Source organism: Lissotriton helveticus, chromosome 7, assembly GCF_964261635.1.
Source record: "Lissotriton helveticus chromosome 7, aLisHel1.1, whole genome shotgun sequence".
Lineage (NCBI taxonomy): Eukaryota > Metazoa > Chordata > Amphibia > Caudata > Salamandridae > Lissotriton > Lissotriton helveticus.
The window spans coordinates 1,726,695,394-1,726,720,682 of NC_136068.1; the positions used below are offsets into that span (position 1 = coordinate 1,726,695,394).

The window sequence follows — 25,289 nt, forward strand, 5'->3', positions numbered from 1 at the left end:
CTGCACACTTCTGCCTTACCTGAAGAAAGGAGAGCATCTTAGAACGAGCTCTGTAGCTTTACGCTACTCGACTCAATTGGCGTGAGTGCGCTTCTTAGGAAGTTTTCACGTGCTGACACCTTTCAGAGAACTTGCCTGGGGAAAAGCTAAGTAGGGATGTCACGTTAGAAGTAGCGTAGGAACAGTTTTATTTGCTGTTTACATATGAACTGCCAAAGTAAAACCTCTTGATGTAGTCCCTTTAATCATTTGTGTTCTGATCTTGGAATTGGTGATTCTGTGCCTGTTGCACCGTCTAAATTTAGTTTGTAGACTTGGTTTTGTATTAGTGCTCATGTATCTTTACACACTCATCATGAGGTGTTTGTATGTTCAAATTTTCTTGGCGCTGTAATAAATATGGAATATGAAACTGGATAAGGAGTTTGTATTCCTTCGGCATCATGGGCATAGGTAATGTGTAATCGACAATTGAATTTTTGTCCCCTCCACACTACAAAGCAGGTAACAAAAGAGCCATCGGCCAGGGGTTCCAGCGTAAGTCTAGAATGTGGAACGCGACTCCTTCAATTTAATCAAGAGTTAAAGCCTAATTGTCCTGACTAAAGATGAAAGCATTGTTGTTGAAATCAACCCTTTACAGAACACTAAGTTCACAATAGCCATGAACAAGCTCTTTCAAAGCCATTGGTCTGCCCTTTTTTAAGGGAACTTCATAGTGATACTTGGACACCTTTGTTTATGTTTCCCCCAGCTGTCCTATAAAGAAAATCCCATAATAAAGAATTAACTTGGGCTACAACTACGTGGAAGCTTGGAATATAGTTCCTTTGCCGAAGAGTACCCTAAAAGAAAATTCAGAAGATGAAGTTTGCATTGTAAATGGTGAATTTAGAAGACAAAGAAAGGACAATATTGAATAGGAGATACATTTGACATAGTACATTTCTTCCATCTTCAAGAAAGCCTATTTGTGCATAAGTGATTACACTGTGAACACAAAAAGCTGACAATTCAACTATGTATTATCATGGCAGCAAAGAAAAACAAATGAATGTGTGGATGAGTAGTAAATAGCACAGCAAGGTTGTGACGAGCTAATGCATCGAATCAGCATGCACATTCCGGACTAAAATGCAATTGATCAGCAGTCAAAAGGTTATCATTATATGAAACGCTTTTCTAACAATTCAATAAACAAAGAACTATTACTTAAATATATCATCATTATCTTCAATGCAATTGAATGTCAAATTTTAGAGCATAATTATCTGTCACATCCTTCTTTCCTGGAACACACACAACCTCCAGTTTGTAATGCTGCAGTTTGGAGTTTAACCAGATTAGTCTACCTTCCATCCCTAGGTTGAAAGCTATATATAGAAGGGTTTTATGATAAGACTTGGCTCTTGGTGCGATCTTCTTGTGGGATTTTGTAATGGTATCCACATAGTGGATGATGTAACAAGACAAAAGAATGTAGGATGGAATGTATACTTTCTAACCCTGCAAAGTCAGTTGTGGTAATCTTGCATCCCTGCCAGCGTGTATAAAGATGCTTAATAAAAGAGGTAACCGTGCTTGCCATATCCCACAGTGAGCTGCATCTTTTCATTGAAGACGATACTGGCAGGAGGTGAACCTCCACTTGTGGTCTGTATCCGGTGTTCCCAGCTGCACCGGGACAAAAAAAGAAGGAAAGGACCTTCTATCGAAGTCACCAGTGAAGTTAGCTTCAAAATAGCACCCTGGGTCTGAGGCAAGCTGCTTCTGCTTGTTTTGCATTTTCAGGGAGCTGTTGTGGAAATGTACTTTTCCGGCGATGGATGCCTACTTGGTTGGAACTCTAGGGCCTCATTTATGAAGCTCTGCGTCACTTTTACGCCACCGGTACGTCACTTTTTGTGACGCACCAGTGGTGTAAAAAATGCGCCTTGTTGCGCCATATTTACAAAGTGACGTATCTAGGTAGATGCGTCACTTTGTAAAGCCTTGCGCCACATTATACCTGCGCCAGGTATAATGTACGCAAGGGGGGGCGTATTGACGCAAGGAAGGGCCGTAGAAGTGACGCAGTGAAATCTATAAGATTTCACTGCGTCACTTTTAGGACGCCGTTGCATCAAAATCTTGCGCCTGCCTCACAGCAGGCGTAAGACTGCCGCAGGCCCTTTCACATGGGGCTTGCCCCATGTGAAAGGACGCATTGCTGGAGTTTGTCACTTTTGTGACACACTCCAGCAATGCGTCACTTTTGCGCTTACAGATACGTCAGAAATACTAACGTATGTGTAACTCCTTGCGACATGATGCGTCATATATTAAATATGACGCATCAGGAATGTCGCAAGGAGTGCGCACTGAGAAGTGACGCATCGCTGCTTTCACGCAGCGATGCGTCATTTCTCATAAATGAGGCCCCAAGTCTTTACCAGTGGCCATTTTGAATTTACCGCGCTAGGCTTACGCAAATAGAACATTGCAGAAGTTATTATCGGCCACCATATTGAAAGTACTTTGCTTGTTTGGTGCTACTTCTATCGCCTACGTAAATTGAGTGTACCGCAGAAGTTAACACGTTCTATACATCAATCACGGCCATCTTTGAGGTTCGTGCACAGCTCAGAGTGTTTACTCCATTCTTTCCACACATTTGGGTTTCCGCCGTGTGGCGAAATTGAATATTTTCTATTTTTGGTGCAAATACTTCTATTCTACAGTGATATGCACACCTTGCAAATTACGATCAGATTCACAGTGGTACAGTGTTACATATAAAGTATTACATATTACTGTGATGTGCTTACCCTGCATTTCATTATTGGGCTGTGTTATAATTTCACAGTGGCATGCACACTGCACTAAAATATTGACTTCGGGAGATGTGCACACCTTGCATGTCAATGTTTTCTAAAATGTTTCGTTGTATTATTTTATCAGCATCAAACTTATAGACCCATAAGTGATATGAATACCATGTGTGCAGTACTTTAGAATTACACTTGTGACATTTGTAAACATAATTGTATGTAACTATGATATATGTAGCTTATGAGCATTAGTTGTGTTTTGATGTTTAGAATTGAGATTACTATTCACAATGCAGCAGAGCAATGCACTTTCACCTCCATTTGTTCCAAGTCCCGGTGCTTCTGGTAGTGAGTGGGAACAATGGAAATAAGGTTTTGAAGCCTATATGGATGCTATTGAGGCTGGGGCGTTCACACAGAATAATTATGCGTTATTAAGGCATTGCCTTGGTTCTGAAGGTAGAAATATTCTCAAACATTTACCTCGCCAAGTTGTAATGGGATGGTGACACTAAAGATGAGCACGCATCGGCAATAAAAATCTTTGGATGTTAGATTCAAACCTCACAAGAACGTAATCCTCGAATGGCACAAGTTTTATAGTCGTCATCAACTTCCTGGTGAATTAATTCATCGTTTTGTGGGTGCTCTAAGAGGGTTAGCCTCTACTTGTGAGTATAAAACATTTTCAGGTGGAAATAATAAAAGACCAAATTGTCGAACATACCAACAATAAGAAAATCCAAGAGACATTGCTGACTACACCAAATCGTACTTTGGACAAACCTGTGGAAGTTGCTGTTGGAATTGAGAGTACACCGTCTTACTTGGGGTCAACTTCTCACGACATGGTGGTAAATATTAAGGGCAAAGCGAAAAATAAGTTGGAAGTTTCTAAGTTTAACATTCATGGACATCATTTAGGGATTGCCAGGAGTCGCAGTTGCGACCCCTTGCTTGCCCTTTGCTAACCCTGGCACTGCCTTTGTGGCCCCTGCCTAAACTGTGGTGGCATGGTGAGCAAAAGAACAATAGATTTAACCCATATCTCTTGACAGAGTGTAATGCATGATTTCTTCAGCATTTCGTCCATCATTTGTATGCGTAGCACTTTTCACCCCAAGTGGGATGGGTATGCCCAGGCGTGGGTCCCTTGCTCACTGTGCCACTGGATTCAAGCTAGCCTGGCTGATGAAGGGTAATACCCAGAAACTGATCCCAGGATGCTTGTTTCTGGTCCAGGGAGGACCTGGCTTGGCAGTTCGGTCTTGACTGATCCCATGAGGCACAGGGTCAAGACTGATTTGCATATGGCTGGGTCTAATCTGGGGTGGCATGTTGAGCAAAAGTACAATAGATTTAACCCAGATCTCTTGACTGGGGGTGAATGTATGATTTATTCAGCATTCCGTCCATCATTTGTTTGTTTAGCACATTTCACCCTAAGTGGGATGGGTTTGCCCTGAAGTGGGTCCCTTGCTCACTGTGCCACTGGATTCAAGCTAGCCTGGCTGAAGAAGGGTAATACCCAGAAACCTTTCCCAGGATGCTTGTTTCCGGTCCAGGGAGGACCTGGCTTGGCAGTTCGGCTTGGACTGTTCCGATGATGTAGAGGGTCTACACTGATTTGTAAATGGCTGGGTCTAAACTGGGGTGGCATGGTTAGCAAAGGAACAATGTATTTAACCCAGATCTCTTGACAGGAAGTGAATGTATGATTTATTCAGCATTCCGTCCATCCTTTGTTTGCATAGCACTTTTCACCCTAAGTGGGATGGGTATTCCCAGACCTGGGTCCCTTGCTCATGGTGCCACTGGATTCAAGCTAGCCTGGCTGATGGAGGGTAATACCCAGAAACCAGTCCCAGGATGCCTGTTTCCGGTCCAGGGAGGACCTGGCTTGGCAGTTTGGTCTGGACTGTTCCCATGAGGCACAGGGTCAAGACTGATTTGCATATGACTGGGTCTAAACTGGGGTGGTATGGTGAGAAAAAGAACAATGGATTTAACTCAGATCTCTTGACTGGGTATGAATGTATTATTTATTCAGCATTCAATCCACCATTTGTTTGCGTACCTTCCTTCAAAGGCGGCACATTTACATTTAGAAATAAATCTGCTGTATATGAAAAAGCAAAAAGATCAATTAATGGACAGAATGCTGAACAATGCCAACATTCCCCGAGTACAGAGATCTGGATCTAAACCCAGCATTATTTTTCTCCCCAAGCCATTCCAGTCTAAACCCATACATATGAAAATCAGTCTTAATCTTGCTTCCCATGGGAACAGTCAAGCCCAAACTGCCAGGCTGTGTAAAAAGATGTAAATAGAAATTTACAGGAAGATAGAAATTAAAGGCAAGGGAACGATGTTGCGAGACAGATATTAGGGAAATAGTTAAGAGCAGAGAGTGAGGCACATAGGGGCATATGTAGAAGCCCCTATCGCCATGGAACGTCACTTTTTGTGACGTTTCCATGGCAATGGGGGCTTTGCCTTATTTACAAGGCAGCATAAGTTGGCAAAACAAGAAGGAATGCTATATTTCTCCTCATTGTTGCGTTTTCCATGTGTGCCGCCTTATGCAGCACACATGGAAAAAGCAAAACACCTTCTATTGTTTATGTGCTGGAAGGTCCACCTTCCTGCACATAAACAATCTCTTAAAAAATGACATTTTGTAACTTCCATGTGTGCTGCATCAGGAGGCACACATAGAAGTGTCAAAATGGCATTTCAATATTGTTTATATGTACAGGAAGGAGGACCTTCCTGTACATAAACAATCTTTCTCCTGCACACAGGCACCCTTGCACTATTAGGCAAAGGTGCCTGCGTGGCACTACACTGCTAAGTGTAGAGTCAGGGCAGGAGGAAACGCAAGGCTGCACCATACTGTTGTTAATATGGTGCAGACTTGCGTTTCTGAAGTGGAGGAGTGAGGCGTTAAGCCATGACGGCTACCGCTTCACGCCACTACTTCTGTTGTACATATCCCCCGTAGTGTAGAAACAAAGAGAAAGTGGTTGGCCTCATGTGAGAGAAGCAGAAGTGAGAAGGCCAGTGACACCATCATTGCTCCTGGTGCATCAGATCTGTAAAAAGATCTGTGCCTGTGAAGCCCATGTTTTAAATAACATTATACTAGCCAGTGTTGCCTGTTTACAAAATTGTGAACTGAATTACTGCTAATAACACATCTATTCTTTTTAAAAAGCGTATAAAAATTAGCATTCCCAATACAACAGACTTTGCAGAATTCAAAATTTCTGGCTACCATATAATGACAGCTAAAGCACCTTGGCATTTATGAAAACTATACAGATTTTATTTATCTGGTCTCATAAAAGTGTAATAACCTTATTAAATATAGCTTTCCATTCTGACATCTGCCATTTATATGGACTATAAGTGAGCGATAGTACTATTATTCACTTTGTGGTATTTAATTGGTATTTTATAAATGCTTGTTTAGAGAGAAAACTGGTCCTTGAGAGCAAATTACTGTTATCCTTTGGTGCCACAAAACCAATATCTAACCTCTTACATACCCAGTATTAATTTGAATATAGTTTTAAATAAAATAGACTGGTTTGCAACTTTCATAGTTTAGTGAAGATTGTAGAAAGTAAAAAAAGAGAAAAGGAAATTACAAAATGCCTTCAAGATGTGTCCATCGGAGGCAAATGGGTGAAAAGACAATATAAACTCTTGATTAAAAGTGAGAAAGTTAGCTTCTACAATAGAAAATGGAGGGAAATGTTGGAAGTCATCCAGGCAGGGAATCAGAAACAATTTTGGGGTTTGAAGAATGATATAGCTGATTCACATGCAATGCCGCCCTCTTATATAATTTCCGAAGAGGATTGGGTTATACATGTGTATATACTCTATGGCCCTTCTTCATCAGAAGATCAGGTAAAAGTATATAATATTGATCCAGATACTTTTGATTTTTTCACTGAAGAACTAAAAATACAATAGCTGGGTTGAGTTTAAGTAGGGCAGATGGACTAGACTACATCCTAGCAATTGTATTGAAAAATAGCATAGAAGAATGGGCAGAGAATCTGGAATGTCTGTATCGACGGATAGCTGAAACAGGAATTTTCCTCAGAAGTCCTAGAAGGGCTCTATGATCAAACCACTTTTGAAGAAAGGAGATGATATAATCACATCAAATTTCAGGCTAATCAGTCTTTTCGATGTGCCAGCAAAAATATTCACCAAACCTTTGCTCAAAAGATTTGAAGACTGGATTTTAGAAAATAAACTTTTGCCTATTAAAGGTGGTTTCCAGGCAGGCCATTCCACCACGGACCATTGTTTTGCCCTTTTGGCTTCATTAAAAAAAACAGTAGAAATAATGTAAAGATTGTCCAGTTTGTGGACATACAGTGAATAGAGGGAGCCTATGGGACAAACTGCCCACTTGTAATGTTTATGGAGGTTTGTTGTCTTGGATTCAAGCATTGCATGCCTCACTTTGGACCCAGGTGGAGATGGATCAGTCTGGTAGACTAACCAAGAAAATATAAATAAATATTGGCTCACGCCAAGGCTGTGTGTTAACCCTGATCCTCTTAAGTCTCTATGTGCCCGAACTTTCAGCAAGCCTAAATAACTCAATTATTTTTCTTCAAAATTGATTGCAACCCATATCCTCTTTTGTTATATATGCTGATGACCTCGTTATTTTAGAACATACTTCAAGTAGTTTCAAGAAGAAGCTTGATGCATTGACAGTTTACTGTGCATCGAATCATATGAGGGTTAATTTAGATAAGACAAAATTCGTCGTTTTTAGAAAAAAGTATCCAATTTCAAAAAGGAAAAGGAAATAAGATCTAGAGCTCCATTTCAGGTGGGTTCCTTGGTGGTGGTATGGAAGGAGGTTTGTCAAACACCGCTTGTAAAACCTTTCTTTACACCAAATCCCCCTACTACCATTTTAAATATCTGAAATCTTTAGTATATTTAGTATAGTTAAAGGTGATATTTTATAATCGGTGAAAAACGTGTAGAAAAAGAGTTTAAAGAAATAACTTCAGGAAATTTCTTGTATTTTCTCCAGCCAAAAAAATAAGATTTACTTAGCTCAAAAACTGTTTATCTATCCGTCTCTCTTTTATCTGTCAGACACTTCACTTCATCACAAAGTTTTACAATTTAGAACAGATCTTGATGCAGTCATGGGGATTCCATTCTTGGAAGTGAAAAATAGGAAAAATAACGGTCAATGTAAATGCACTTAGGGGATGGAATTTTTTTAAACCTTTATTCTTATCTTATGGGCCACTGTCGCATCTCCCTTCAATTGATGTTTTAGCCAGTATTCGAGTTTTAGATGTGACAGTGGACCTGATGTGCTTTTTATGATCTATGAGAAATATGGGCATTCATGAATTGGTGTTATTGGGGATACATGGTTATTTTGACTGTATTTGATTTTAAAATGTGGTTGGTATTTAATTGAATTTAATGATTTTACGGACAAAAGTCTAAATAAATGTATTATTTAACTCTGATTCTGTTGTGCCCGTCATAATTACAGCTAGGTAAACTCTTTGTCTGCAATAAGCTGCAGTATTTTCCAAGATTATATGACACTTCCTTCTACCTCTCAAAACTTGTATATGTTGTGCATGTCTACCCTAATGTGTGTTGGAAATTAGAGCAACATTGGTTGCAAATCAGAAATGAAGCAAAAAGTGTTCCTTAGCATCATGTGGTTTATTAAAGTTAATTTTCACGAAGCTGTGCTATCAAACTTAAATGCTAAGTACTGGATTTACGAAGATTCCCCGCCAACGAAGCGAGATCAGACCTGCATAATATTTACAATGACATGGCACATTTTAGTTCTCTCCTTGAGATGGCTTACAATGGGCTCCCTACCACAAATGCATAGCACCTTTGTGCCATGGAGTAAGGGTACCTGTGTTAAGTTCAGGATAGATTGTGTGCAGGAAGGGGTGACGTCCTGCACCAAAAGTTCCTTTTAATGCAGCATTCACGCACAGAGGAAGTAACAATGAGAAATAATGACATCTCCCTTTCATGACAGCCTTGGGTAGGTGCACCAGTTTGGCGCAAACCCCTGTTCAGTGACGTTAGTATATATGGTTTATGTCAAAATACATGTATGGATGCACAAAAATGCAAATGCTTCACCTACGTGACACTTCCCAGGCACAAAGTAACACAAGGCAATGTTTTACAATCCATTCTGAAACTTTTGGGATAAATGAAAAGTGGTGCAACCCGGACACAAAATCTTAGTTAATCTTAGCCTAAATCTTTGACGGTTAAAAATTGCACCACAATCAAGATATCTAAAAAAACAAACATACATGGCTAAGTTAAAAACCAAGCCCAGGATCTGCTGTGCTTTTATGGTGGCAGGAATGAAGGCTAAATAAACAAGCACAGCTCTATTTTCAAAGTGAGGTTTAAAAAAAAATTCTTAAACGAATCACTAGTGCGTGGTAACTAATTTCAAGGCAGCCTACCATTGGAAATGGCCCTGCTGAGTGTGGGGAGGAGAAAGAACATGGAGAGCAAGAGCTAGTAGGGGTAAAGCAAAGGGGGAAGTAGAACACGAGTAAGAGAGCAAGAAAATACATAGGGGCATATTTACAATAACTAGCGCATCCCTGCAAATCAGCAGGGATGCGCCAGTTATTGTGCGCCACAGCTCCGCCATCATGGATGCGCCGCATTTACAATGCGGTGCACCATGGTGCAAAAACTGCACAGATGCCTGACGCATCTGTGCCGTAAAAGTGACGCATTGCTGGAGTTGCGTCGCAAGCGCGACGCAGCTCCAGCAATGCTCTGGGGCCCTATCTAGTTAATGCTGAGTCAATCCTTATGCCTACTTCAGGCAGGCGCAGGGTTTTGACGCAGCATGGGCCTAAAAGTGACTGAGTGAAATCTTGTAGATTTCACTCACCCACTTTTAGGAGGCGTTCCTGCCCCGGAACGCCCCCCCTGCACAGGAACGCCTACATGTGGCGCAGGCCATTACAACGTGACGCATCTCCCAGATGCGTCACGTTGTAAGTAACCCCGCACCATGGAGCAGGATTTGCGTTGCCGCTGCGTCACAAAAGTGACGCAACGGCGGCGTAAATGAGGCACAAGGGGCTTGTAAATCTGCCCCATACTACGGAGTACAAAAAGGAAATTAATGCAATAGCTCCCTAATGCAAGCAATGTAATCATGTAAAGGAAACAAATAAACTCAGGAGAAAACCATGCAAATGAAATACTCTTGGGTCAGTCAAACACACAAAGTGGGACAAAAGCCATTACATTAAGAACCACCAGTTGAGTTAGAGAACAAAGCCATCCCATTCATGAGCAGGGGGTTGACCCAAAGCCCACTATATGTATATTCGAAACTACAAGTCTGACCAACAGAGAGCTAAAACTGTCCATAGCCGAGACATAACAAAACAACATTTCAAGAGTTGCTAACTACTGCTAAAAGACGGTGGCTCTAGAACAATGCTCCCTATTATTCCATGTCACATGAAAATGTGGGATGCACAAGTGGGAGTGGCAAAGGAGTCACACAGGAAGTCCCACACATGTCAAATGTTGCCTCGATACATAAATGCTATTTGGCCCTGATTGGCAAGTACTATATGAACTAGGGGCCTGTAGTTTCATTTCTCCTTACTAATGATATTACTGTATAAGGACTCTACTCACTCTGTGGTACCCAGTAGCTGTAGTGGGGAGTTCTTCTTTCACTGCCATTGTCACCTTTTTCTTTCTGCCCCTAACGAAGGAAGACACAGACATTGAGATGCTGATGTTTATCAGAAACCAGCTTCACCGTTCCAGGTGTTTTGGGAGCACTGTACCTTATTATAATGAAAATCACGAGCAGGAGCAGAATTAGGAAAATGGCTGCTGCAACACCTCCAAGAACAGCAAAAGTTGAGCTCTCAGAGGCGGCTGCAAAGACAGAAAAGGAATGTAATTCAGGTAGAAATCAAACTGATAAGTAAGTTGCAGATGGGGGAAGCTGAATATGGGATGCCAAAATCATTGAGATTGTCTGTGCCTTGCCAAATTATACACAATGGTATTAGTATATCCTGACAACAGTGCAAGGTGAGTCTGGAGATAATTCCTTTTGGAGTGTTATTACTGTAGCCCTCCCCAATCATGTATTTACCTTTTTTCCCAGGTGGAGCAGGCTCTCCCTAGATCAACGTGCTTTTTCAAGACTACAGAACCATTCCTTTTCAGTTCAGTGTCTTTCTGCTATGTTACCGCATCTTCTGTCTGCACATCACAGAGGAATTTTGCAATGAGATGTGTGCTATGGTGGGTAGGAAACACTGGGCCCTATTGCCAAACTGCATTTTTTAGTACTTTAGTAGTACTACAATCATACTACTAAAGTATTACAAAATTATATTCGCAAACGTATGAGTGTAAATCTCCACTGCCATCTCTTCTATCTTTTCAAAGGGGAGATCCTCATACATATACATTTCATATTTAGTAGTAATGTAATAAGGACCCAAGGGGTGGTTGAAAATGTGTACAAACTTACTACAAAATATATGGGGTTTAGGGAGGAGTAAGGATGGGTTATGGGGGTGTTTATTAAGGGACAAAGACCAACCCAAAAAAGAGTAAGTCTATTTCTATTCACAAACTGCACTTGTAAAGTTACTAAAGCCAAAAGGACCCAAAACAGTATTGATTGAACTGTCATAAACTCCCTCGGACAGACTCGATTTTGAGTTTGTTAAGTTAGTCTGTCTGCTTTTGATCCACATTCAGTGTGTCATTATCTTTCTCAAAACTTGTAAAAGTGTCAGTTCATATAAACAATGACTTAGCTAACACATAGACCGACACAAGTCTGTACAAGCTCCATGCTATCTACATTTAATGGTCTGATAGTGGATGAGTAAAATAAACATGTAGTCTGAGTTGACGTATTTTGATCATGGTTCATACTCGTTATGTCTGGTTAATCAATAGTCCCCCATTTAGGCTAAGTCAGTGGTCAACCATAAAAAGCCCATACATTGACTGAAAATGTAGAGAGACCTTCACACCAGATTATCACAAGAGGTCCTGCCAGATTGTCACAACTTCTACTCTTATGCTGTGAGTCGATGCAGAGAGAAAAGTAGCTGAACCCAGCTGATGTGTGTCTTCTTTCAGAGTGAATGCTGTCTCTGACCTCAAGTCTGATAACCAGAGCTGATCTGCTGTGACCGTGTATCCAGTGCACTGGACCCCAAGAAACTCTAGAGGCAAGTTACCTATCCCATGCTCTCATAGTATTGCACATAGAAAAAGTCTTTAAGGTGTTAGGCTGCGTGGAACATTCTAAATATGTTAGAATCATTCATTTTATTCTTACTGCTAGAACATGTCTATGTGCTGTTTTAATTATACTCAATATGGTTATTAAGATTGTACTAAGCAACAGGAAATGACTGTTGAATTAAAACACTTCTTGTAGGAGAGTACCCAGACTCCCAGACATCTCACAGCCCGATCCACAGTCCCTGCAAAGAAGGGACCCGTGGAGGCACCTAGAGACGTGGGACCGGACCTCTTGAAAGACCCCCGAGAAGCTGACTGCGCAGCACCCGAGGCACCCTCGATGCTGTGCTTTGGGGTTTGAGAAGCCCTAACATCGAGCAGCCCTTGCACCGAAGATCAGTCCCCCAGCATCTCCACGATCTGCGTGGGGCCCTTTTGCACTGTGCCACTCGACGCGCCATCCCGGCCACTTGCCACGTGGCTAGCGGCCATCTTGGCGACGAAAACTACGACTTACACCGCTGGTCTGGTTGCTCCAGACTGGCCCTTGCTCCCCTGAAAAGGAGCACCCGCTCTGACCTTCCTGGTCCGAGTGAGAAGCTTGAATCTTTTCCAGCGTGGCTTGCTTTAGCCAAGGCCTGTTTGCTCCAATCAAGTTGCCGACACCGTCATCAGCGAGAGCCTTCATGGGACAGCTCGTGACCAATGCCTGGATGTCCTTGACCTCTTCGTGTCCACGTGGCTGCAGAGACAATCTTTGTCAGGAACCTACAGGTCGCGCCTGCAATAACAGAGCTCTCGTGGCGCGAGCGAGAGAATAGAGAACTACATTACCCAGAACTCCTGGCATTGTAGGGAGTATTTGTTTGCCACACGCACGCTTCCTGTTGCGTGTAATTCTAGGCGTTTCCGCTTCCAGGAGACGCCGGCCAGAGACGCAGTTCCACTGACGCTGCACTGAGACGTTTCCTGCAGGTAGCGGGTTGGCGTTTTGACAGCAGCATCGGACTTTGCCCAAAGATCTTCAATCGAGGTAGGAGTGAGACTAGCTGCCGTTCGAGAGGGTCCAGACCTTGCGAGCAACCCTTGCCGCATTCTGCTCGCCTCACTTCAGAGAAAGCGGAGCGCGGTGGTAGGTTGCCACGCGTTGCCGTTTGTCTCCAACACGTAGTGCTGTAAACTACGGGGAGTGATTTCTTGTTTTCCTTGGGTGCAGGGTTCGCGGAGCGCAGTGGTGAAGGACAACCACACGCTTCCGTGCACCCGTCTTAAGAAGCCTGATTAATGTTTTGTCTACGGATCGTTTTCTTTACTCATTGACTTGCTCCTGTTACTGCATTTCAAGTAACTCCAGGATTGTTTCAATACAAACTTTCTTTGTGTTCAAACCGACCTTATGCACAGTAGAGCGGAGTGCTGTGGTTCTTGCTTCCCACGCACTGCCGATTCTACAAATAAGGAGGAGAGGATTTCCTGTTTTGGCTACGGATCGTTGTATATATTCTTTTCTGAATTACCTTACCTAACAGATTCCAAGTTACCACTCTCTGGCATTCATTTCAGGGTATGTTAGATGTAAGGGGGTTGAGTCATACTGTAATGGAGTCTCATGGGTGTAACTGCTCTTTGACCTACGTTTGTGTGTCCCTGTAGGTACATAGGGTGCCAAGAGAGGTTGCGGTGTTGTAACACGGCTGGTTTCTTCTGTTTTATAAGGTACCTATGGATCATATTAGCGAGACTTAATGAGAGTAGACTGTGATTGATGAAATATTAATAGCAGTGTATTTGTTCTTGTCGTTACAGGTATATCCCTTTCCCAGCTGTCCCCTCCCTTTCCCTTCCTGTTTCATTTATCCCTCGCCTAATGGCTCAAGGCCTCTGTGTGATTAAACTAGAGGTCTTGTGACGTTTGGAGGTGGACCCTTGTAAGCTGCAATCGAGTTCCGTGGAGCCGATCCGGACAATCTTCACCTCATCACCTGTTTGCACCCGACATTGCCTGGTTCCTTCCTGGTTCCACGGTAGTCACTGGCTAGTGACTTTGAACATTGTCCCCTCTGCTTTCAGGTCTTCACCTCTTCAGATCCACCCTTGGATCCACTGGAACACTTCTCGACGACCCGCCTGCAGCATCTTCAGCTCCAAGCACCATCTACCTGCGTGACGAAACCCGACACTACTTCGCACCTGTGCACCCGCTTCCTGTGGGTGAGGTAACTCAGCAACGCCGGTGTTCCCACACTGGTGTACACCTTTAGTGCCTGTGTCTAAAGTTTTATCCTTGTAGGTCCATCGGAAGGTTCTTAAAACACTAACTTTATAACTTTTACGCACCATTGACATTGCATTGGTGCATGCGTGCGCTTTCCGCACTGCACCCGAGTCCCGCGGGCCTTTCCCGACTTCATCACTGCTAGTCCCGAACAGCTCCAGCGATTCCCCAGGCCCTAGGTCTCTTCACTTTGCCCATAGTGGTTCTTATACCACTATTTTAGTATATGGTTTAGGTGGCCCCTAGGGCTCATCCATATTTGTGCAACTTTTGTATATTTAAACTGTGTTTTGTTTTAACGCATTTGCTTCTGTGCTCATAAAGAGTATAGGGTATATTTGTAGAAATAAATCTATATATATTTTCAATATATATCTGTGTGGTGTCCTTTCATTTGGTATTCAAGGGGATTGTGTATGGTAAAACAGCTTGCTTCACATGCCTTTACTGAGTTTAGCCTAAGACTGCTTAGTCCATGCTACCCCTAGGATAGCTTGTCTATAAGGTTGACTTTACAACCTCCACCATAAGGGTTGCTTGGCATGGTACAAGGTGATCACTAGAACTAGTGAGCATAATATACGAGGCCAACTTCTCACATTGGTGAGCAGCGGATTGGGATTTGAGCTTGCTGTTGTTTTACCATTAAAATCTTTGAGAGTATCATTTGAAAGATCATACAGGTACCTGATAGGTACACTAAAACAAGACTAGTATACTTAAGTTCTACTGAACTTAGTTGTTGTAGAGGATAGGGAGTAGCACACCCTGACTACAACTACTAGATAGGTTTTGTAGGAAAACACAAGTGTAGGTAGATTGCAACACATCCACCACACTAGAGCAATGTCTGGAGCAGAGAGGTCCACTGGACCTATCTCTGTTGAGAGTGACCCTCTAAGGGCACCATCCAAATTTGCTATCTTTCCTTTTAAGGAACTGAGGCAGCTGTGTTCCATGAGAGGAATCAAAACGGGTCCTACCCCTACAGCAGGTCACCTCAGAGAGCTTTTAGACCAGTCTGAAGCTCTAAAGACCTCCAAACCAGGCCCCTCAGGGACTGGAGATGGAGGCTCTCCTTCTGAAGAAGAAAACACTGATGCCCCTGCCCCTGTCATCCAGATAGATGAGGAAGACCAGAACACTGGAGATACTCAGCCTGAGGATGAGGAAGAAGAGGAGGAGGAGGAAGAAAGTGGGTCTGATGATGAGAGAAATAGCCAGGTGTTAGTCAGCAGGCTTAACCAGGCTAACTTAAGCTTATTTGGGACTGAAGGTGGGTCCAACCCATTCAGACCCCCAAGTGGACTTAACCAGGATCAAAGGAGGAGGAGGAATCACTCAGGTGAATCCAATAACTCCCAAGCTTCTAGAGGTTCTCATGGTCACTCCAGAAGGGAGTTGACTAGCCCTCAGAGAAGGGAACATGAGGCCAAAATGAGAGAGGCTGAACTTAGGATCCAGAAGCAAGAATTAGAAGTTGCCCTGGCCAAAGAGAAACTTGCTAGAGCAAGGCAGCCTAGATAGAGTGGATTAGGATCCACTGGTGGCAGCACTATCCCTAAGGATAAAGACAGGTCCTATGACAATAGAAACCTGAGTAAGATTGTGCCCCCCTACAAAGTTGGGGATGATATCCACAAATGGATGACTGCACTTGAGAGAGCCTGCAAAGTACAGCAGGTCCCTCAGGATCAGTGGGCAGCAATCTTGTGGCTCTCCTTTAAAGGTAGAGGCCGAGACAGACTCCTCGCAGTTAGTGATGGGGATTCTAGAAACTACCTGGTCCTAAAGAGTGCTCTGATTGATGGGTTAGGCTTAACCACTGAACAGTACAGGTTAATGTTCAGAGATACCCAGAAGACACAGACTCAGGACTGGTCTGAATTTTTTTAATGTGCCACTAAGGCTCTGGAGGGCTGGTTGCTGGGAAGTAAGGTTACAGACTATGAAGGATTGTACAATTTGCTTATGAGAGAACAGATTTTAAATAACTGTCAGAACCAGCAGTTGCATCAACATTTGGTTGACTCAGATCTGACCTCTCCCCAAGAATTGGGAAAGAGGGCAGACCAATGGGTTAGATCCAGAGTTAAGCAAAAGAACCAGAACCAGAACCAGGGTTCGGACCAAAAGAAAACAGACCAGAAGGGTGGGGAGCAGAAAGCTAAAGACCAGAAGTCTTCGACAGGGCCCCAAACTAATACTGAGGGTGGGTCCCAAACTTCCAAGAAGAAGAAGAAAGAAGGTCAAAGAAAACCATGGTGTAGCTTTTGCAAAAATACCACTCACTGGAAAAGTGATTGTAAAAAGGGTGGAGCCCCCAACACTGCAGCCCCTAAGGCACCTGCACCCACTAGTACAGTTAGCAGTGTTGGTCCACAGACTAAGGGGGTAGTGGGTATCACCTTGGGAACTGAGGGAGATTCTGGCCTAGTCAGAATCCCTACACAGGCTGTTCTGATTTGTGATGGGGAGATTGATTTTTCCCCTACTGTCAGTCCCAATAATCTGGGCAAGTACAGACAGACACCTTTGATTAATGAAAAAGTGGCTCAAGCATACAGGGACACATGTGCCAGTGTCACTATGGTGACGCCTAGCTTTGTGGACCCTGGACAGTACATACCAGGTGATAATTACCTGGTGACCAATGCCAGCAATGTCACTACTACACATAGTGTGGCGATTGTTAACTTTTCCTGGGGAAGGGTAACTGGCCTAAAAAGAGTTGTGGTTAGTGCTGATCTCCCAGTAGAATGTTTGTTGGGCAATGACCTGGAGAGCTCTCTATGGTCAGAAGTTGAGTACAGGACTCATGCAGAGATGTTAGGGATGTCATCACATGTCCTTGCTGTGACCAGGTCACAGGCCAAAAAGTGCCTCTCTGAACCTCAGGTCTTGGATCCTGGAACAATGGACCAAGTACCTCCCAAGACAAGGAACAGGAGGGTAAAGGCTGTGCCTTCCCAAATGCCTACAAGTGAGGATCAACCTTCACAGGAAGATGATCTTGAGACCCCTGAAGGAACTGTCCCTATAGAGCTTGAACCTGATCAGGTTGAGTTTCTGGGGACAGGGGGACCTTCTAGGGCAGACTTGGGGCAGGCTCAGTTATCCTGTCCTTCTCTTGAACCCCTCAGACATCAGGCTGCTGCTGAGGCTGCTGGGAATGCTCAAGGTACCCATAACGTTTATTGGGATGATGGGCTCCTTTATTCAGAGGGTAGAGACCCCAAGCCTGGTACAACCAGGAGGTTGGTCATACCTCTGCAATTTAGGGGCTTCCTTCTTACCTTGGCACATGACATTCCTTTAGCAGGACACCTAGGCCAGAACAAAACTTGGGACAGACTTGTCTGTCACTTTCACTGGCCTCACATGTCAGAAGATACAAAGGAGTTTTGTCGCTCCTGTGTAACCTGCCAAGCAAGTGGCAAAGCAGGTGGTACCACAAAGGCCCCCCTGATACCACTACCTGTGGTGGGGGTGCCCTTTGAAAGGGTAGGGATTGACATTGTTGGACCAATGGATCCCCCTACAGCATCTGGGCACAGATTCATACTGGTGGTGGTGGACCATGCCACCAGGTACCCAGAGGCAATTCCACTTAGGACCACAACAGCTCCTGTTGTGGCCAGGGCCTTACTTGGAGTTTTCTCCAGAGTGGGGTTTCCTAAGGAGGTAGTATCTGATAGAGGTGCCAACTTCATGTCAGGATACTTAACAGCTATGTGGAAGGAATGTAGTGTCAACTACAAGTTCACCACTCCCTATCATCCACAATGCAATGGGCTTGTTGAAAGGTTCAACAAGACCCTAAAGGGCATGATCAAAGGATTACCTGAAAAACTCAGGCGAAGATGGGATATCCTTCTGCCCTGCCTTCTGTTTGCTTACAGAGAGGTCCCACAAAAGGGGGTTGGCTTCAGCCCCGTTGAATTGTTGTTTGGGCACCCTGTAAGAGGACCCCTATGTCTGGTGAGGGAAGGATGGGAGTTACCTCTCAAAAAGCCCAAGTAAGACATAGTGGACTATGTCCTTGGTCTCCGCTCCAGGATGGCTGAGTATATGGAGAAGGCATTCAAAAACCTTGAGGCTAGCCAGGAACTACAGAAAGCCTGGCATGATCAAAAGGCTGTCTTGACTGAGTACCAGCCTGGACAGAAAGTATGGGTGTTGGAGCCAGTGGCCCAGCAGCACTCCAAGACAAATGGTCTGGACCCCATACTATCATTAAAAAGAAGGGAGAGGTTACCTACTTGGTGGACCTAGGAACTCCCTGGAGCCCCCACAGGGTGCTCCATGTTAACAGGCTGAAAGCATATGTTGACAGGGCAGACATGGGCTTGCTCATGGCTACAGATGAGGGGCAGGAGGAAGAGAGTGACCCTCTCCCAGACCTGCTGACTCAGAACCCTGAGGATGGCTCAGTTGATGGTGTGGCCTTAGATGGCAGCCTCACTGAACATCAGCAACATGACTGTAGACAGGTTTTGCAGTCATATCGACATATGTTCTCCCTGACACCCAGTCAGACTAGCTGGTGTACCCATGTGGTGGACACTGGTGATAGTTTTCCTGTAAAGAACAAAATTTACAGGCAACCTGACCATGTCAGAGATTGTATCAAGACTGAGGTGCAAAAGATGCTGGAATTAGGTGTCATTGAGCCTTCAGAGAGCCCCTGGGCTAGCCCAGTGGTTCTGGTCCCCAAACCTCACACCAAAGATGGGAAGAGAGAGATGAGGTTCTGTGTGGATTACAGAGGACTCAATCCTGTCACCAGGACAGATGCACACCCTATTCCAGGGGCAGATGAGCTCATAGACAAATTGGCTTCTGCCAAGTATTTGAGCACATTTGGCTTGACAGCTGGCTACTGGCAAATCCGGTTAGCTGAGGAGTCTAAAGCCAAGACAGCATTTTCTACCCCCAGTGGGCATTCTCAATTTGTGGTGATGCCCTTTGGTTTGAAAAATGCACCTGCCACCTCCCAAAGGTTGGTGAATCAAGTCCTTACTGGGTTGGATGACTTTTGCACAGCATATCTGGATGATATTGCTGTCTTTAGCTCCACCTGGGAGGATCACCTGGTCCACCTGAAGGAAGTGCTAGAGGCTCTGCAAAAGGCAGGCCTCACTATCAAGGCAACCAAGTGCCAGATAGGGCAGAGTAAGGTTGTGTACTTGGGCCACCTTGTAGGTGGAGGCCAAGTTCAACCACTGGAGAGTAAGATCCAGACCATAAAGGACTGGTCCCCTCCAACTACCCAGACTCAGGTCAGAGCTTTCTTGGGCCTGACTGGGTACTACAGGAAGTTTGTTGAGAACTATGGGTCTATTGTGACTCCTCTTAATGATCTGACATCCAAGAAGATGCCCAAAAAGGTTCAGTGGACAGTATACTGTCAAAAGGCATTTGATGACCTGAAGAAGGCCATGTGCTCTGCACCTATCCTGAAGAGTCCTGACTACTCAAGAGAGTTTATTGTCCAAACAGATGCTTCTGAGTTGGGAGTGGGAGTTGTGCTTTCACAACTTAATGTAGATGGTCAAGACCAGCCCATTGCTTTTATTAGCAGAAGGCTGACCCCCAGAGAGAAACGTTGGTCAGCCATTGAGAGGGAGGCCTTTGCTGTGGTGTGGTCCCTGAAGAAGTTGAGACCATACTTGTTTGGCACTCACTTCAAGATTCAGACCGACCATAAGCCCCTCTTATGGCTTAATCAGATGAAGGGTGAAAACCCCAAACTGCTCAGGTGGTCCATTTCCCTACAGGGGATGGACTTTACAGAGGAGAACCCCCCATGGACTGACCATGGTAATGCATATGGTCTCTCCAGGTACTTCCACTTAGAACATGAAGACACAACTGGTCAAGGTTAGTCTAATGTCCCTGCGTTTGGGGGGGGGGGTTGTGTAGGAGAGTAGGGTCTGCTATCCTATGGTCACCCCAAATTTTTGCTTTTTGCTTCACTGGTTTATGACTTAATGTGGTTGTGGGCCTGCTAATCAGACCCACAGTCTGCCGTTCTCTCTCTAAATTATTGCCAATGCACTTTAGGTGCATTACGAAATTGGAACTGGTTCACCTTATTGGCCCCTGTAACAGTGTACCCAGGTAGGTGCTTCCAAGGCCTACCAGGGGCAGCAGCACGTATTGTGCCACCCCTGGCCTGGCCTCAATATTTGACACAACTGGCTGATCACTCAGCTGGGGTAAGTCAGTGTAACCACCCCTTACTTAGGTGTAGTATGCCTATACCTAACCTAAAATGGACACTTATGTTCCTATCAGCCACTCCTATGGAAGGCCTCATCAATCCTGGAGGCAGAGTGCTTGGAAATATGTGAGATGGTGCTCTGGCATGAGCTGAGCCTGTCTGCAGCTTTCGGAACCATGTCCTTTAGCTGTTTCATGATACTGCCATACCATATACTCTTAAGTGCATTATAATCCTCGCGGTTATATGCTATCTTTGGTTTGGCTTTATCAAAACATGTCGAGTAAGGTGTCATACGAATTGGAATACTACCCCCTCGCCAGTTCTGGCGACGGGGGTAGCATTCCACCCTTCTAGAGGGACACGACATGTTCCTAACCTGAACCCCGGTTAAAGTTAAACAGAGCCTCAGCATCTCAAAATGGATGCTGCCACCACAGACACAAGTCTGACCTCCTGCTGCTGGGAGTCCTTCCAGGAGGGCAGCTGGGACAAAGGGTTTCCTGCCTTGGGAGGTGCTAGCACCACCCCAGACAGGATTTTGTGTATTGGGTAGGACAGGGCTGAAAAAAATCAGACATGCCTGGGGCACACAAGGTGTCCCCGTGCATTTGCCAGTTCAAACCAGTGCTGGGGCTTTCCAGCCCCAGTCCTGGCACGAAGCTGGACAAAGGAAAGGGGGTGTAACCGCCCCCCTTCCTGGTCCCACCCAGAGGAGGGACCTAGCAGGTGATCCGGCCCCTAGAATTGGAATAAGAGTAGGAGCTGTGTCCTGAGACTTCAGATCATCCTGAACTCGACTTGAAACTAAGAAGAAAACTGGACTTCGACATTCTGCTGCACAGAAGACTGAAGAGAATCTCCCTTGTGGCCAAGGAGTGACCACCCTGTGAATACAGGCACGAACCAGCAACTCGACGTCTGCTTTGCCGCCGCCTCCCGCCGGATCCCGAGCCCAGAGCCTGACAAGACCCAGACTCCCAGACATCTCACAGCCCGATCCACAGTCCCTGCAAAGAAGGGACCCGTGGAGGCACCGAGAGACGTGGGACCGGACCTCTTGAAAGACCCCCGAGAAGCTGACTGCGCAGCACTCGAGGCACCCTCGATGCTGTGCTTTGGGGTTTGAGAAGCCCCAACATCGAGCAGCCCTTGCACCGAAGATCAGTCCCCCAGCATTTCCACGATCCATCTTGGCAAAGAAAACTACAACTTACACTGCTGGTCTGGTTGCTCGAGACTGGCCCTTGTTCCCCTGAAAAGGAGCACCCGCTCTGACCTTGCTGGTCCGAGTGAGAAGCTTGAATCACTTCCTGCGTGGCTTGCTTTAGCTAAGGCCTGTTTGCTCCAATCAAAATGCCGACACCGCCATCAGCGAGAGCCTTCATGGGACAGCTCGTGACCAACGCCTGGACGTCCTTGACCTCTTCGTGTCCACGTGGCTGCAGAGACAATCTTCACCTCATCACCTGTTTGCACCCGACATTGCCTGGTTCCTTCCTGATTCCACGGTAGTTACTGGCTAGTGACTTTGAACATTGTCCCCTCTGCTTTCAGGTCTTCACCTCTTCAGATCCACCCTTGGATCCACCGGAACTCTTCTCAACGACCCGCCTGCAGCATCTTCAGCTCCAAGCACCATCGACCTGAGTGACGAAACCTGACACTACTTCGCACCTGTGCACCCGCTTCCTGTGGGTGAGGTAACTCAGCAACGCCGGTGTTCCCACACGGGTAAACACCTCTAGTGCCTGTGTCTAAAGTTTTATCCTTGTAGGTCCATCCGAAGGTACTTAAAACACTAACTTTATAACTTTTACGCACCATTGACATTGCATTGATGCATGCGTGCGCTTTCCGCACTGCACCCAAGTCCCGCGGGCCTTTCCCGACTTCATCACTGCTAGTCCCGAACAGCTCCAGCGATTCCCCAGGCCCTAGGCCTCTTCACTTTCCCCATAGTGGTTCTTATACCACTATTTTATTATATGGTTTAGGTGGCCCCTAGGGCTCATCCATATTCGTGCAACTTTTGTATATTTAAACTGTGTTTTGTTTTAACGCATTTGCTTCTGTGCTCATAAAGAGTATAGGGTATATTTGTAGAAATAAATCTATATATATTTTCAATATATATCTGTGTGGTGTCCTTTCATTTGGTATTCAAGGGGATTGTGTATGGTAAAACAGCTTGCTTCACATGCTTTTACTGAGTTTAGCCTAAGACTGTTTAGTCCATGCTACCCCTAGGATAGCTTGTCTATAAGGTTGACTTTACAACCTCCACCATAAGGGTTGCTTGGCATGGTACAAGGTGATCACTAGAACTAGTGAGCATCATATACCAGGCCAACTTCTCACACTTCTATACACATACAGTGTCTTTCCTTAGTTCAGTGCTTTAGTGTGCTATCCTAAAGAATGTTACTGGGTTCCAATTACCATTGTGTCCCTGAATTCTTTACTGGACTGTTAGTAACCTAGAAAGTATGGCCCCCACACCAGCAGATATGCTCAGTGGGGTTGTGTGGGGCTACAATAACCTGTACTCCTAACTGAAGTGATGGTGCACTGAATTCTGTTCAGGCACACATGGTTAACACCTTGTAGGCTTGGGCCCAAGTCCCAGAATTCATAACTGGGCTCCATCTCAAAGCAAAAGCAAGCACAATATAACATATTGTCAACAACTAGTACTGCAACACCCTTAGGGAGAAATAAACAGAGGTAGGGACTTAAAACTAATGGCCGTAGAAATTAATGTTACATTACATTATTTAAACTATTTAAAAATATATAAATACATTTGAAATGTCTGTATAAAAACATAATAGTAATTTATCCATGTAAAACATAATTGCCATATAATTGTAATATATTTTAAGAACATTTTTTAATTTAATTATATTGTAACATAAACTATTACGAAATATTGTCAAATTACTTTTAATTAATTCATTATATCACTTTAATAATATAAAATATTTTTGATTTAGGTTGCTATTTTTTATATTTAAACGTTTGACAACTTGAATGTCATTGATTGAAGTAATTGCATTTTCAAATTGAAATTATGCTAATAGTGCTGTACCTGTTTTTATTTGTTTTACATTTAAAATAAACACATTGATTTACATTAACATGTGAAATAAAAATAGTTATTTCATGTTTAATAAACTTGATTACTTTTCCCTTTACTTTACCATGGGAGATCTACATCACTAGGGAAGGCATCTCCCTGTGGTAAAGTATAGAGAAAACTAAAGAGATTATTAAACTTGAAAAACCGAATTAACTTAATTGTAATAAATATTTAGTTGATTTAGATGTATTAAGTTGAATGAATATTTTCTGGATTTCTTTTTTTAAAAACCCACTGGAAGTTAAATGTTTATATTTGTTTATTATATATTAAAAATTACAAACATGTATTTATATAATACAATAAAATATATTGAATATTTTTTTAAAATACAAAAGTTACATTTATATTGAAATTTAAAAAAAGTTACTGAAATGTGGTATCATAAAATATGTATTTTTAAATTATGTTTAATTGAATTTTTAGCATTAAATACATATTCATTTAAAAAAGTCTAACTAAATGAATTTAATTTTATTTTATTTTCTATTGGGTTCTATTTCAAGTTTCTGCCTCCATTATTTTCTATGGTAGGTTGTTGCAGTATCAATAGATCGCCATGTGTAGTGTTGGAATGACTACTGCTCCTTCTTGGCAGTAATAACTTACACCTCGTAAATTGTTCTCTACCTCTTAGTTCAGTGGGTGGGGACATGTACGTTCACACTTTTGAGTAACTTAGCTTGCTAATGGAGGAGAGCCAAAATAAGTAAGGTTACTCAAATGTGTAAGAGTAAATTTAAACATAAAAATTAACCATAGGTGTATGTTACCTGTGTAAATGGCCCTGCTTGTTTTTGCTTTGAGTGACCCTATGACAAGGATGAACATCATTTTCAGATTCCGGAAGGTAGTGAACAGACAGACGAGTTACTGCCGGGAAAAATATAACCATGTTCTATAGAATTAGTAATGGGTATAATGCCTTAGTCACCATTATATATTTCAGAGCACTGAAAGCAGCTATCCGTTTAGTGGATTTTCAAGGTCACACCAAATATGAAGGATCTGTGACCTCGTCACTTGAAGTCCAGCCTCTTGTTACATCTACATTAGCACTGCTTTCCGGTTATGTAAGCACTATGAAATATCAGCATCCAGTGTTCACCATGTAATTTCAATGTCTTGTTTTAGGTCTACTTATTCAGCAACTGAATGACTCTTGCATCCCATTTATACCCGTGTTTTAAGGTCCCTGTGGGCCTCTATTCCCTTCCCCATCCTATAGTTCCTTTTTCCTGTCTTTTCCCTCTTCTCTTTCTCTGATTTATCCTCTTGCATTCTCTTACCCAAAAAGAAGCTCTCCAAAGTAGGCCCACATACTAAATAGAATCTCCCTTGAATATTTCAGGTAGTGTGTCTGTGACAAATGCTGTAAGACAGTCTGTTTCAATTTGAGAGATTCTGGGGCCATGAGTGAATGCATTGACTTCAAATACTAAATGAGACCTAGAAACTGCAGGAAGTATCTGGAATACTTCTGTATGAGGTTTTTTTCTTTCATCATCTGATCTTCTACCTGTGTTC

General features: G+C 43.6%; 1 protein-coding gene across 1 annotated transcript in view; it reads right to left on the bottom strand.

Annotated features, from left to right (window-relative positions):
• Positions 1–25,289, bottom strand: part of LOC144767649 (B-cell receptor CD22-like) — a 242,245-nt gene that overhangs the window by 28,454 nt on the left and 188,502 nt on the right. The window contains exons 7-8 of the mRNA XM_078651048.1: positions 10,688–10,781; positions 10,533–10,602 (exon numbers count right to left, since the gene is read on the bottom strand). Of these exons, the coding sequence (XP_078507174.1) occupies positions 10,533–10,602; positions 10,688–10,781 (164 nt within the window). The remainder of the gene's footprint in view (positions 1–10,532; positions 10,603–10,687; positions 10,782–25,289) is intronic.